Source organism: Exophiala bonariae (genome assembly GCF_035927105.1).
Source record: "Exophiala bonariae strain CCFEE 5792 chromosome Unknown scaffold_14, whole genome shotgun sequence".
Lineage (NCBI taxonomy): Eukaryota > Fungi > Ascomycota > Eurotiomycetes > Chaetothyriales > Herpotrichiellaceae > Exophiala > Exophiala bonariae.
In genome coordinates, this window is record NW_027042489.1 from 762,364 (window position 1) to 776,195 (window position 13,832).

General features: G+C 50.4%; 6 protein-coding genes across 6 annotated transcripts; 3 read left to right on the plus strand and 3 right to left on the minus strand.

The window, feature by feature from the left end:
• Positions 1–3,404: 3,404 nt before the first annotated feature.
• On the plus strand, positions 3,405–4,694 carry LTR84_002918 (uncharacterized protein; the record flags this gene model as incomplete). The annotated part of the gene is made up of 1 exon (XM_064846518.1): positions 3,405–4,694. The coding sequence occupies one exon, from the start codon at positions 3,405–3,407 to the stop codon at positions 4,692–4,694; it is 1,290 nt and encodes a 429-aa protein (XP_064706128.1).
• A 1,107-nt stretch (positions 4,695–5,801) lies between these two features.
• LTR84_002919 (uncharacterized protein) lies at positions 5,802–6,272 on the minus strand (the record flags this gene model as incomplete). Its single annotated transcript, XM_064846519.1, has 1 exon — positions 5,802–6,272. The coding sequence occupies one exon, from the start codon at positions 6,270–6,272 to the stop codon at positions 5,802–5,804; it is 471 nt and encodes a 156-aa protein (XP_064706129.1).
• A 961-nt stretch (positions 6,273–7,233) lies between these two features.
• Positions 7,234–8,127, minus strand: LTR84_002920 (uncharacterized protein; the record flags this gene model as incomplete). The annotated part of the gene is made up of 1 exon (XM_064846520.1): positions 7,234–8,127. One exon carries the CDS (start codon positions 8,125–8,127, stop codon positions 7,234–7,236), a length of 894 nt encoding a protein of 297 aa, XP_064706130.1.
• Positions 8,128–9,341: 1,214 nt separating this feature from the next.
• Positions 9,342–10,206, plus strand: RPL24 (60S ribosomal protein L24; the record flags this gene model as incomplete). Its single annotated transcript, XM_064846521.1, has 3 exons — positions 9,342–9,392; positions 9,538–9,681; positions 9,916–10,206. 3 exons carry the CDS (start codon positions 9,342–9,344, stop codon positions 10,204–10,206), a joined length of 486 nt encoding a protein of 161 aa, XP_064706131.1.
• A 972-nt stretch (positions 10,207–11,178) lies between these two features.
• LTR84_002922 (uncharacterized protein) lies at positions 11,179–11,772 on the minus strand (the record flags this gene model as incomplete). The annotated part of the gene is made up of 1 exon (XM_064846522.1): positions 11,179–11,772. One exon carries the CDS (start codon positions 11,770–11,772, stop codon positions 11,179–11,181), a length of 594 nt encoding a protein of 197 aa, XP_064706132.1.
• A 399-nt stretch (positions 11,773–12,171) lies between these two features.
• Positions 12,172–13,501, plus strand: LTR84_002923 (uncharacterized protein; the record flags this gene model as incomplete). The annotated part of the gene is made up of 4 exons (XM_064846523.1): positions 12,172–12,236; positions 12,351–12,595; positions 12,661–13,363; positions 13,468–13,501. 4 exons carry the CDS (start codon positions 12,172–12,174, stop codon positions 13,499–13,501), a joined length of 1,047 nt encoding a protein of 348 aa, XP_064706133.1.
• Between the last annotated feature and the right edge of the window lie 331 nt (positions 13,502–13,832).

Genomic DNA, 13,832 nt, shown 5'->3' on the forward strand with positions numbered 1-13,832 from the left:
GGTTCTTCCCCACAATCTCAAGTTACGTCAAGCCTCATTCGACCATAGATCAGAAAAAGTCTAAGCGTGCTTCAGCAGAGCCAGGCATCATTCCCAGGCTTATGAAGCAAGCGAAACCACTCAGAACATTGACGAGCCGTGCTCGAGTGGTAGCGATTCAATATATGGGTGAGTAAAGCATCAACTTGGACTGCCCATAGTTTATTCGGTGACCGTACAAGCAAAGACGTACACAATAATGCCGGTTGAGAGTTCACCCTGCTACTCTCTAACCCCAATGCTCGCGAGCATACGAAATACTCCCACCCTAACCCATCTCTGGGCAACAGGGCATCCTTGCTGTAGTGATTCTCATAATTATGACGGCGTGTCAAGAATCTGCTGGGCTGGAGTATTGGATGCGAGCAGCACTCGATTGTGTGCCATCTCCGACTTCCATGGTCTCACCCTATCTATTTCAGCCTCTTTTCACAGTCTTGATGCATATCACGGGGAAATGTTCGTGGCCGGAGTCATCCACGAAAATTCCCTTTGCTATGGTTCTGGTAATTTTGTCAACAACTGGTGTGCCATGTGAAATAACAAATTAAAGGAGAAGTATGTTTCCGGCCACGTCTGGATAACACGCGCTTTGCCGTCAACAGAGTTTTATGTCCTGTGAAGTTTGCAACGCATGAGAGCGCTCCAGTCGATAAGTAAATATATATATAGTATTGTAACTCGCGCCCCTCTTTCGTGCCATGCCCTTGTCTGGAGGCTAGATACATGTCGAGGAAGGGAAACTTCCTTGGCACGGCCTCCCAGGATATTCGAAGCGTTTGTTGTGAGCTAGTACGTCGGCTAGGCACCTAGGAACGAATATTACACTCACCGATTCCTAGGGCACAATAATACACCATACGGTAGACCTCTATCATCTGCTTTCCTAACTTCCTAATTAGCATGGATGCGGGCATGGAGCTGACGGATGTAGTTGCTGGGCGACTATTAGAGAGCTTTGGTGGCAAAGATCACGTGATTGAGGCTCCATTCCTACCACACCAATCGTCTGGCGAGGCCACCTATTGCAGTGCCTTTTGGGTTCTGGCTCTCCATCAACTTGCCTGGGTCTATCAACTGCTCCTTCTTGCTGTATGGGTTACTTTCCCTGGAACACTGCCTTCTTGAACCCCATACTACGCCGACAGGGTTTGTTTGCACTCTCCAGGCACAAGGGTCGTTAAATTCATCCCGCTCAACACCAATCCAGCTTGGTTCCCCACGATGGATGCCATAATCAGTCAACTTCAGGATCTCTTCGAAGGTCAAATAGTAGGCGTGCAACCCAACCTCAATCCGAGGTTATCTTTCTAACCGGTGTATTTTCTCCGATTAGGACTTTAGTGGCCAGCAAATCGCCGAACTTATTTCCACGACTTTGTTGACTGTTGCTTCGGTACGCCTCGCTCTGGAGGCGCATGTTTTTCTTTTCAACTAATACATTCTTAGGTAATCGCTCTTGTGGTTGGGTATATCCAACAAGATATTTACTTGACTCTGTGGATTGGATTGATAGGCACCTTGCTTGCCATGCTTATTGTGGTTCCGCCATGGCCTTTCTATAACAAACATCCTCAGCCCTGGCTGGGATCCACTGCTGCACTACGGTCCGGAGGAATCGTGGTTGGAGGCAAAGCGCGATGATTGGCTTATTTCATTATCATCAGAGCTCTATCTGCAGCGCTCTTGGAAGTCTTCTCATTTCTCCTGGTGTCAGCCATCCCCACCGGCTTCTACATACCGCTTTCGGTCCCAAAACCACTGACTAGCTTTGGAGACTGGCATTTGCCAAACATGTTGCAGACAATCATGAACTGATGATGTCTCACTGCAGATATGTGATTTGCTCATCTCTTGAGACGCTGCAGCACCGTGTTTGGACTTGACTTGCCCGTGTTGGCAGTAGCCTCGATGATCTGAGCCTTCTCACCAATGTCTATCTTCATCTATCGACCGTACTTTTGGAACTCCCAGTCTCGGTTATCGAGAGGACAGACTTGTCGGGTTTTGAGCCACCGCGAGATGCAATGGAAGTGGAAGGCATGCTATTGTGAACATCAGTGACGGGCAGCATGGTAGATCTGTACATGACTTACGTTGCAGATTCCCCAGGCGACCGTGCACTCTTCAGTAATAGCAGCGCCTTGGTTTGCTTGACACTCGATGCCTTGAATCATAGTCAGCGAGATTGGACGATGAAGACTGAAGCACGAGAGATAGTTACATAGATCCATAATGTGATTCCGGCAGATGGCACAGTTGTCGACAACGATATCCCAAGCCCAAAGGGCAACGGCATTCCACTAGGTCCGAAATGTTAGAGCCTTGTATTCATGGATTGTTCTGGGTCGGGTTGTACCTTCTTGACTTCGAATCTCTTTTTGCTATCGCCGGCCTCCGCTGCACCACCCTTGGAGGACTTGACAACTGACTTGGGCTTTTCAGTGGACGCACTGGCATCGGCCATCTCGACGTCAGCCATGTCGGATGAGGATCTTGTGAGGAGTAAATGGAGGCGGGGTTGGTGAGTAGATGAAGCCTATTCGAAGTGAATGTGGACGAGCGCTGTTGGACGGTACAAAGAATTTGACGCGGGATCAAGTGACGATGCAACACGCAAACCAGTGCATGCTACAGAAACTAAGACTGATTGCTCATGAATAATGAAGAGCCCTGGTACATGGTGAATGAAAGTTGGGGAAAGTGAGGTTCAGGCTGCGCAGGCAGAGTCGCACGTGACCACCATTATGTGGCGAGGCTGTGACATTCGCCACTGGCACCTGCAGTTCCGCCACCAGCACTTGGCATCCGCTCGATGGCACCTGCGTCACTCTCGCCGACTCATCCTCTCCCTTCTCGCATACAAACACACCGGCCCGCATACAAACAGCCTGCACTTGCAACACGGATCACTAGATTGCTCGACCTCTCCAACACTTTTACCCATTTACTGCCTTCCCATCATCACAACACCATCTATCAATACTCAGTCGCTCTTCACATCATCCTCCGTACTTCTTGCTCCGCTTTGCCAACGCTTTGTTGACTCAGCTACTATCTTGTCTTTCTTCACCAACAGCTTGGGCTACATTTCACCCCTCCTCCCGAACCTCGACCCCCTCTACCTCTCACCCACAGCAATGCAATATATCACCACTCCTGTCGGACTCATCTCACAATCACCACCATTACAATATCCAAGCCTGTTCGCACTCCCTCTCCACTGACCAACAAGATTAGACATACACTCTCTTTGTCGTCTTTTGTCAATCTATTGAGCCATCTGAGCGTTCTGCAAGTTCATTCCATATCTCTATCAAGGTCCACTGGCTGCCAATTTATCAAGCCTGTTTATGTAACTCACAATGTCTGCTCCACAACAACCAACCAAAGCCTCGAGACGATCAGGCAAGAAGCAGCGCGCATCTGAACCCCAAGACGCCGCCATACCCGTCTCTGCACCACAAACCAACAACACACCGCCCAAGGCAAACAATCATAACAAACCCAACCCCAAAGGTCAATCGCGCAGACCCTCTCACGCCCAGAACATGAGGAATCAGGCCGATGGCAGCTTGTCAGACCGCGGCAAACCCCACAATCACTATTCGGATAAGGTCAAGGCGACTCCAGTCAAGCCGGCTGCCTACGCTGGCTCAACATTTCAACAGTCGCCAGCAGCGTCTGCTTTGCCCATGCCCAGCTTTTATTCCAAATCGCTCCCCTCAGCTGGATTTGTTCCACTTCAGTCATCCAAAGAACCCAGTCCTCCTACTCCGAGTTCGACTACACCACCCCAAGATCCACAAACTCAACGCGAGTCCACTCCCTGCGACTTTCTCTTCGATGCTGCCAGGAAGGCAAAGGCCACTCCGCGTGGTGAGAGCCCTGCGAACTTCGCAGGGAACCTCTCTGTGCCGAGTGGCAGTCCCGCTTCGAGGTCTCCAGGCCCGAGGGAAGGCGATTCCATGTTTCCTTTTGAATTGGATGGGGGCGCAGTTGCTGGAGAGGATGGTTCTTCATTTGCTACTCCCTACAAGGATCGCATGGCTGCACTGAGATCAACAAGGTCGACCTCAGTAGGTGTCAAGAACATGGATGAGGATGAACGAAAGGCCAAGACCGAGGCTCTGAAGAAACTCCTGATGAAGTCCAACGGAAACGAGGGAAATGCCATGACCAGTTTCCATCCCGATCCCCATAATCCCTTCAACGCAAAAGCTCCAATCCCGCAGGGCAACCATTCATTTCAGGGAAGTCATTTGGGGCGTCCTAATTCCAATCCATCTACACCTTTCTATGTGCCAGAGCACAAGGACTATCACCCCCAATCTCCATTTCCCCACATTCCTTATCATTATGCTTCTGGGCCAATGCAAACTCCAAATCGGCCTTCATCTTCTGGCTTGCGGAATGTCTATGGCGCTCAGAGTGAACCAGAGTACGCTGAGTTGTCGTCTGATTCCGCTGTTACGCCACCAATATCGACCGCACGAAAACAGTCACCTAGATCAACGCGACAATATGGCGCCTTTGTTGGTCAACCTTACTCACCACAACCACAGGTATCGAGCCACCGAAGCAAACCCAGTGCACAGCAATTGGAGGATGATTTGAGACGAGTTTTGAAATTGGATCTTACTTCTCGAGGTTGAGATACTAAGAGGCCAATATTGGAGCACGGCGAATGGTAGCGAGAACTTATGTCTTTATTGGAGGCATTTAACCCAGTTTTGATTGAGGTCAAAATGAGACAAGACTTTATGAGCTATGGGTGGATGGCAATGACATGTTCGAAGGAAGGTAGAACGGTTATTGATGATGCCTTCTTTGGAAAGTTTGTCAGGTTTCCTTCTGAGCATGGGCTAGACTACGAACACTCTTTTGAAATGGATTTCCTTTGTTTTTGGTATCTTAGTTAAAAGAAAACTATGATTGTGCTGCCTGCTTCTGGAAAGCAGGAGAGCTGCGATCTTTTCATCTAGCTGACAATACCTTGACCATGGTTCATTTGATTACTCATCGTTTCTGTGCTGAAGGCCACGACCAGGCTCGTTCCCTTAATCACCTTTCCCAGGTCCCGGCCATGGGGTGGTAGCCTGTATCTTGGACGTGGCCAGTGAGTGGTATCTAATTCGCGGTAGATGGTTTGTCGCCAAAGCCTGGAGCAAACGGAGAACATTGACGTCGGTGTCTCCATTGACCTAGGCCTCGTCGATCACATAGCCACCACAACTCGGTTGCTTGGGAGGTTCTAGGTACCGGGAGACGGCCGCTGTCGATACCCGTGTAGAGATATGTCTATCCTCCTCGCTCGACCGAGTTAGTAACTGCTGTCCAGATGGAAGCTCAAGCAGAGGCTACCTAGCGGCCACATCGGTGGTCCGGGAGTCGCAACTCGAAGAAATTACCGAACCGTCATGTCTTCGTGCTCTGTAAACTGTATTGAGTATCTGCTGACTGGAGAGAGTGGGATTTCCAGGAAGGGATGGTGGCGTTTCAAGCTCATGTCTCGTTCTGTGTTGCCGACCGTGGCGGTTGCTGCATTGCTGTATTGCTGTGCGAGTTGTAACGCTGCTTGATATCTTCAGGGCGTAAGCTGACTGCCTTGAGTCGTAGGTATGGATGTTTCCGTGCTCATTGAGCTCAAAATATGATAATCGAATTGCCGATAGGATAGTGGCACCGCGGCCATCGTGGTCGCTGAACCTCGTCCTTCCAGCGAGTCATCTCGAAAAAGAGTCCTGTAATTGGACCCCCAATCAATCACTGCTCGCACAGCCTCTACACCCACAACTGACACACTGAATGCCCGCTCCAGCACCATCACCGCCGCCATCCTCTCTCTTCAACCCTGCCTTCGGCACACGACAAATACACGTCCCCGCGAAATTTGTCTCTTTCGTCTGCACACAGCGAAGACAACACAGCTTCTCGTAGCCTTGCTTCTTCCACTTGGCAATCAGATTGGCGTCTGCGTAGCCGTTCTTTAGCAGCCAATCGTACAGCTGCTTCGAGATGGCCTCGCGCTCGTAGTACAGGTCGTAGATGTAGCGGGAGCGGGCGTGCGAGATCTGGAATATCGGCCACAACGTCTCGTGCTTCTTCTTGCCTTCGTGTGATGCGTTCTGTGCGTCCCGCATCTTGTTGCTGTATTCGAGGAGTGTGTCTTCGATGTCGTCGAAGCCCACTGGGGGTGGTTTGCGCGAGTTGCGCGAGCGCACGGGTGGCATTTTTCTTTGGAGAGTCGGTACGACGTCTTCTCGGTAACAATCAGATCTGAGGATGATTTGAGACGCGTCTCCGCAGAGTGAAACGTATATCTAGTCTGCTATGAGCAAGTGACCGTGGAGGTGGTGGGTAGTGGTGGGTGACGAGGGAATAAAAAAGATGGTACAGTAGTAGTGGCAACGGAATGCAAGGCTGCGATCAACTGCGGGATATCCAGCCCACTGTACTAACTCAAAATGGGCACTCCTTCTTGCTGCTTCATCGCCAACAGCGATGGCATGAGCATTGAATACGTGTATTTGTAAACGCTTAGTCGCCGTCGAGGTCGAATTGGTCCCATCACGTAACTACTGGAGATCACCCTCACTGCTTGCTCTGCACCGTGCCTGGATGCCACACAGAAAGAAAAGCCTGTGGCCTTTCACCAGGAGAAAAGTGCTTACGAATTTTGAAGTCCTGTAGCAAATTCAAAGTTATGTTAACGCCTCATTTGACAATGGTCTCTAACTCGAGCGTCTGCTGGCTATTCACCTTCAACGCTCCAATTGAGCATGCTCCATCAGAGTAGACATGATCTATCTAGAAAATTGGTGATATGACACAAGTTTGTTGACCCAGGTGTTTGTCAATCTTTGCGAAACAGGAACCATTTTGCAAATATCATACGAAGAGTGGATATCTGCGTTGCTAAGCTACCACCATTTCCTTCTCCCCAAACTTTGAAAGGCTTTAAGGGCGTCCTGGACGACCTGTTACTTTCCTCTCTTGATTCCCCTCACTCTCGGCCCTGCCGCTTGGTTTAGTGGGACTGCATCGCAAACCATGCAGGCCAGGATCTTCCAGCATAAAAGATACCTCCCAGCGAATTGGACATTGACATCATGCGGCAACGTTCATCACCATGAGCAGACAAGTAATCGAGAGGCAGACGAGTGCTGGAGAAACTATCAGGGACGTTTAGTGTCAAGCTGTGCTGCTTCGGTTGTGATAGTCCTCGTCCCCGGCCTGTGGCTCCTTTGAATTAATACGCCATTCTGGTATAACCGGCTCGTACCAGGGGAAGAAGAGCCTCTCGGCCACTCCTTCCTTATCGGCATCCAGGATACCCCATGCGTCAAGGTTGTTTTTGAAATAGCCATATTCGTAATCATCGCGAGCTTTCCAGTCGGCGCAACCTAACACGTTCATCTTGTAGTCCTTTGAGGACTGAGCGATGACTCGGTTCATTATGACCTTCTTCCCTTTCTCGTTCTTCCGCTTCTCAGTGATCGGGGTGAACACAAAGTAATCCTGCCCATTTAGCTTCTTCTTTTCCTTCTTCCTTACTGGGTAAGCTTTCTTGGCTTCAGGAGAGTCGGATTCAATCCATTCGCCGCAGCAGTGATCAATGGATGGTGGATGCGCCCACCAGCACGCCACGTTATTCAGCGGGTTGGTACGCAAGCAATTAAAACGGTATTGTGCAACGGCGACAAGTGCATCGCCTACGCACGTGCGTGTTGGGGCCGGCTTACGCGCGTCGACATATCTGATTCTGGTAAAAGGCTTGCAGTTGCCATTGCAGTCAAGTTTGATCATATGCATGGAATCCTTGGGTATCCCTGACAGATTGAAGTTGCCCGCTATGTCGAGGTACCCCTGGTCTGCTGGGACGCCATTTTTGCCCATTGCGGCAACAGATGGCCCGACTTTACTTCCGGGGTGCTCCTTCTCATACTTGATCATAAATCCCGAGTAAGTCCATGGGGGATCGGGTGGGATGTTGGTTGCAGGTTTCGGCGCTGCAGAGACGAGACTCGAGAGCAAAAGGAGAGCCTCCAGGGACAGAAGGATCTTTGCGATCAACGTCGACCTCATGGTTTTGATTATGTTATTAGCTTAAAAGATTGAGAGGTAGGGCGTGGGAAGCGCAAGGCTGTACCATGTATTACCAACTCAGTGAAGGCTGAAGGCAGCTGCTGGTGGACAAAGTAATATTGTTGAAGAGGAGAAAACAGACATTCTTATAGGTGTCCCTAAGGGGACTGAAAGGAAAGAAAAGGGCTTGATACCCCACCAATAGAATTTAAACTCTTGATAGGGTTGGACTGGAAGGTAGAGTTCAGACTGAAGCAGGAAGTCGAGCTTGTTTGGAGAATATATAAGCTCTACGGTGGGAGCAGTGCCCGAAATCGTTGCCTTCTTGACTGAGGAGTACGCCGTAGACAGAAGATGGAGAAACGAATAGTGGCCAGTAGTAGCCTGAGGAGCAGACTGTAGTTGAGGTCCCATCGGTACAGAACCTTGAGCAACTGGCAGTGTTTCTATCAAAGTTGGGTGGAGTCGAACCTAACAGGGGCCTTTCAAGCAAAGTCTTCATATCGATTTTCGAAAACGACGAGAAGTCTTCGCAAATAGCCACAAACTGACTCTTTATCACCGCTCTTGCTTCCGTACACGAAGACATCGCGCTGCGACAAGGGTATCTGTCCAGGACCTATCCGCATAGGAGATGTGGTGAGAAGTAGGAATGCTCCTAGACATTCGTGTTTTTTGCCCAAGGATCATGAACTTAACATCAGAAGTCTGCTGATTTGGATAGCAAACCCAGATTAGCCCCACGAAGTATTCATGGCGATCACTGTTATGGAGCAAAGTGGATGATGAAAAGGCAACCAACTCAGTCGGTCTGTCCCGCGAACTCTCAGAGATGTGCTCACAGTACTAGCCATTGTCGAATCACAAGGTTTGTGCTGAAGACTATCTCAGGCAGATCAAGTTTCAATACCAGGAATGGATGGTTTATCGGATCTCCTAAAGATCATGCACGAAGCTGCCAGGGTAAGAGGAGCTGGGATGGTGGACTGGTGGGAAGCTGACGAAACAAAGAATAGACTCTATGCTCCACTGGATTAATTGCACCTTCCCCTTATTGTTTCACCGTACAAAAGTCTTGGCATCGCCAAGCGCACAGAACCCACTGCCTGTGGCATGAATGAGCGAAGTCAGTCATTGAAGAACAAACTGCGCTCTGACTTTCACCTCCCATATCGAACCATCGAAGCAAGGTACAGCATCAGCGATCATTCAAGATGCGTACCTACGACGATACCTTCAGCGCCACCAAAATCTACCCGGGCAAGGTCAGTCCAACACGTCTCACGCACACTGCGGAAGCCTCCCCAAAATCCAGGGCCCGATGAGTGCCACGGCCTCGCTCCGTCGCGGTGAAATTCGTCACGGAAGGAATAGAGACAATAGGCTGACATGTCAACGTGATATCTACAGGGCAAGCTCTACGTCCGTGGTGACAGCAAAATCTTCCGATTCCAAAATGGCAAGACCGAATCTCTTTTCCTCCAGCGCAAGAATCCTCGAAGAATAGCATGGACTATGCTTTACCGAAGACAGCACAAAAAGGGTATTTCAGAGGTTAGTTGTTCATCCAGTTCACTCCGCCTAGGGATATTTCTCGCTGTCTTGAAAGATGGTGGAAGGACGTCAATGGGAGATTGCTTTGACGAGAGATGGAAGAGGAGGACAATCTGGCAAAAATGACGGACTTATTGATGGAGCAACCCTCTCGCACGCCCGTCCCCGATTCACCCATCACTCTCCTGCACCACAAAACATGGAACTGACATGATCAAATTCGTCCGATTATAGGAAGTCGCCAAGAAACGAACCCGCCGCACCGTCAAGCACCAACGTGCCGTCGTGGGAGCCTCGCTTGATGTGATCAAGGAACGCCGCACACAACGACCGGAGACCCGCGCCGCCGCTCGCCAGGCCGCCATCAAGGAAGGCAAGGACAAGAAGGCCGCCGCTGAGTCCAAGAAGAAGGCCGAGAAGGCAAAGACCGCTGCCAGCGCCGCCCGTGGCCAGGCCCGTGGTGGTATCGCTTCGAAGCAAGGTGCCAAGGGTGCCCAGAGCAAAGTCCAAGCCAACACCAGATAAACGAAGAAGTTCGGGTTTGTGATGGGACGAAGCCTCGGTTTGGTGGTGGCCACGTTTCGAGGCGGTTTCGAGGAAGCGAATATTATGCAACCTCAGTGGTGGCGTGGCATGGCATGGCAGGGAGTGGTACTTGTCCTTGTTTCTACGGACAAGGCTCGTCCACTCTTAATGTCAGTTGCATGAGAACTGGGGGTTTTCTTATCGATCGATGATGTGCATGAAACACCCGATGGATAATGGAGATGACAATCGAATATTCAAAAACAGGGAGCACGTGTTCATCGCATGATCGGTCTGCTGGGTCTGTGTATCGAGACCAAGTATGATAGAGTGGGGAAGCGAATTCGATACAAAATGACAAAACTTGAAATCTCCTCAACATGCCAGATCGCGCGCGATCGTTGTTATCAATATTGTATAGAAATGAGCAAAGTATGCTCTTCTAGTTTCTTACTCTTTCTACAGGCTGATGACACTAATGCCAGTGGTCTGTCAAGACCAGGCCGGTTTTCAAGTCCATAGTCACTGGCGGTCAAAAGGTCGATGGCATCAATTGATGGTACGATGCACTTCGCCCACTTGTTCTAGTCCTAAAGAGCATGCCTTTCTCAACATAGTGCAAGCTTCATGTCTGTTTCACCTTGTGAAACGAAGCTAGCTAACCTGTCTGCTGAATCAAGCTCGGAGCCTGTCAGGCATAGTTTTGAGATTGGTGATCAAAGCCACTGTCTGTTCATTATAGCTGCCGCTTATACCAATTAACTCAAAGCGGGTCTTTCATCTCAAGAATGAGATGTGTTGCCGGAAGCGAATAAACCTGGCCTTATCGCATGCCACAGAGGTCTTCAGCATAGTACGTATTCTGCTAAGAAGGTGGCGGCAGCAGCAGTGTGTTACCCAGGGCTTTGAGCGTCAATGGACTCTAGCCAAGTTATGTCAGTGTTGAAGAGTTAACATGAACCTCTTGGCCATTCAGTCACCCAGCGAAGTACCAAAACGATTGACGAAGAAACCCTCGGCCTTCTTCAGGACTTTGGCATCTCTCCCACCTTGGTCGACCTCGCTGGGCATTTTCCAATTGTTGACGCCCCACCACCACTTCCTCACTCTGGCACCTACACCACGACCGCGAAATTTAGTGCCGCGATTCCAATGGCGCCAGCCGAACATGGCCAGATTCCAGAGGATGCCCTGTGTCAGAGGGAGAACTACCTGGTCGCGGATGGTAATGAAAGCGACTTTCCAGTTGGATTCCGCGTTCTTGATGCTGGCGAGGTAGGACTGTTCGAAACGGAAGTCAGGCATTGGGGGTAGATCTCGGCGGCGTGGGCGCTGTCGGATGATCTCGCTGGGGATGGTGGATGTGGATGACGAAGCTGTACTAGCGGAGGCGAGAGAATGGGATCGTGAGTGTGTCGGCGATTCCGTGCTAGGGTATTCTGCTGTGCCCGGGACCTTCTTGGAGGCCGCTGTAGAAGGATTGATGTCGTGGGCTGGAGATGGATGTCGCTTGATGGAGGCGGATTGGATGACCGAGGCGAACTCGGCCGCAGGATTGTGTTCCATTGTGCTGCAGAGGTATGATGATAGTGATCAGAGGAGAACGGTAGTGCGCAGGAGCTTAATCACGAGAAGAACTTGACTCTCAATGATTAAGAGGCTCTTGTGATAAACTCGGGTGTCCTCGATGTCTGAGAAAGTGGTGGTGGACAAGCTATTGCTCGACCTATCAGCACGTGAAAGGCGGTCGAGGAAGAACAGAAAGCCCGATAGAAAAATCTCCGACTGATTTGAGTACCCCACATCGCACTGGCACTTGCACTGGCACTGTACCTGAGATTGTCCCTCATCCATATCGATGCCATCATAAAAGTTTTAGATTGTTGAAGTTCAAGTTCTTCCACCAGTTCTTACCCTCTTTCTTCCCTAAAAATATACCATTCGTTCCCACGTCCAACCTCCAACATGGCCGGCAAATCCTTCAAACTGCTCTGCTTAGAGAATCCTCTCCTCGACATCCAGGGTAAAGGGTGAGATCTCCCCACCGTCAATCCTCGAACAACCAACATTGTGCCTCCTCTTCCCAAGACAACACCCTCAACCACAACCCGAAATCAGAGCTAACACACCTTAATTTCCAACAGCGACCATGCAATGCTCGAGCAATACGGGTTGAAACTCGACGACACCCTGCTCGCCGAGCCCCACCAGATGGGCCTGTACGACGACCTCATCAAGAACCGCGATGCGAAGCTGATCCCGGGCGGCGCTGCGCAAAACACCGCCCGTGGCGCCCAGTACATGCTACCCCCGGACTCGGTCTGGTACATCGGCTGTGTGGGCGATGACGAGTATGCTAAAATCCTAAGGGAGAAGTGTGCGGAGCAAGGTATGAGCATGAAAGCCGACACAATCAATAATTCTGTAAATTAATTCATGGTGCTTCCTGATTAGGTCTGCACGTCGAGTACAGAGTCGACCCCGAGCAACCAACAGGAAAATGCGGCGTCATCATCACCGACCATCACCGGACCATGTGCACGCACCTTGCCGCGGCCAACGAATACAAGATCGAGCATCTGCAACAACCGCACATCTGGTCGCTCGTCGAGTCCACCCAAGTCTTCTACGTTGGGGGCTACCACTTGACCGTCTGCGTGCCAGCCGCCCTCGCTGTGGGCAAACACGCCGCCGAGACCAACAAGATCTACATGCTGTCTCTGTCTGCTGGCTTCATCCCACAATTCTTCAAAGACCAGCTTGCCGAAGTCCTCCCCTACACCGACTATGTCTTCGGCAACGAGAACGAGGCAAAGACCTGGGCCGAGTCGCAGGGCCATAAGGATATTTCCATCCCCGAGGCTGCAAAGCTGCTTGCCCAAACTCCCAAGACTAACGAGAAGAGACCGAGAGTCGTCATCATTACACAGGGTACCGATCCTACTATTGTCGCCGTGGCGGAGAAGGGCAAAGATGTTCAGGTCCAGGAGTACCCCGTCGCTGCTATCGAAAAGGATGCCATCAATGACACCAACGGTGCTGGTGATGCCTTCGCAGGTGGCTTTGCCGCAGGCGTCGTTGAGGGAGATTCGCTTGCATCGAGTATCAAGAAGGGTCATTGGTTGGCCAGACTCGGTCTGCAGGAGCTCGGTCCTTCGTATGTGGGCCGCTCGTGCCATTTTCTATCTTCCTTCAAGCCCTTCCCTAACACATCACTGCAACCCACCGTCCTGAACATACCATCTAACATTCGGCTCATAGGTACCCATGGCCCAAGCAGACATACAAGGCTTAAATTCCCTGGTCGTTATTGATTCTTCTCTTCTCTGCACGTCGCCAGGTCAAGATGCGTGTGTCGCAGCACAATAGTGGGAAAATTTTTTGTACAGAACAGATGCTTTGATGCGGTCTCATTCAACAAGACCCATACTTTCGGCCATGATACCACGTCTTCCACGACTTCATGAGGAAAACAATTCCAACAGGTGTTGGTAGCGGTTAAGAAGAATGGTCATCCCATCTTCTCCTTATAAAAAGTAGCCCAGAAATAGATAATCTGAAACCACGACTGCTCCTTCTCCAACTGCCCTGGGAATGGGCACGTCTTTTGGTCAGAATTCCAGTAT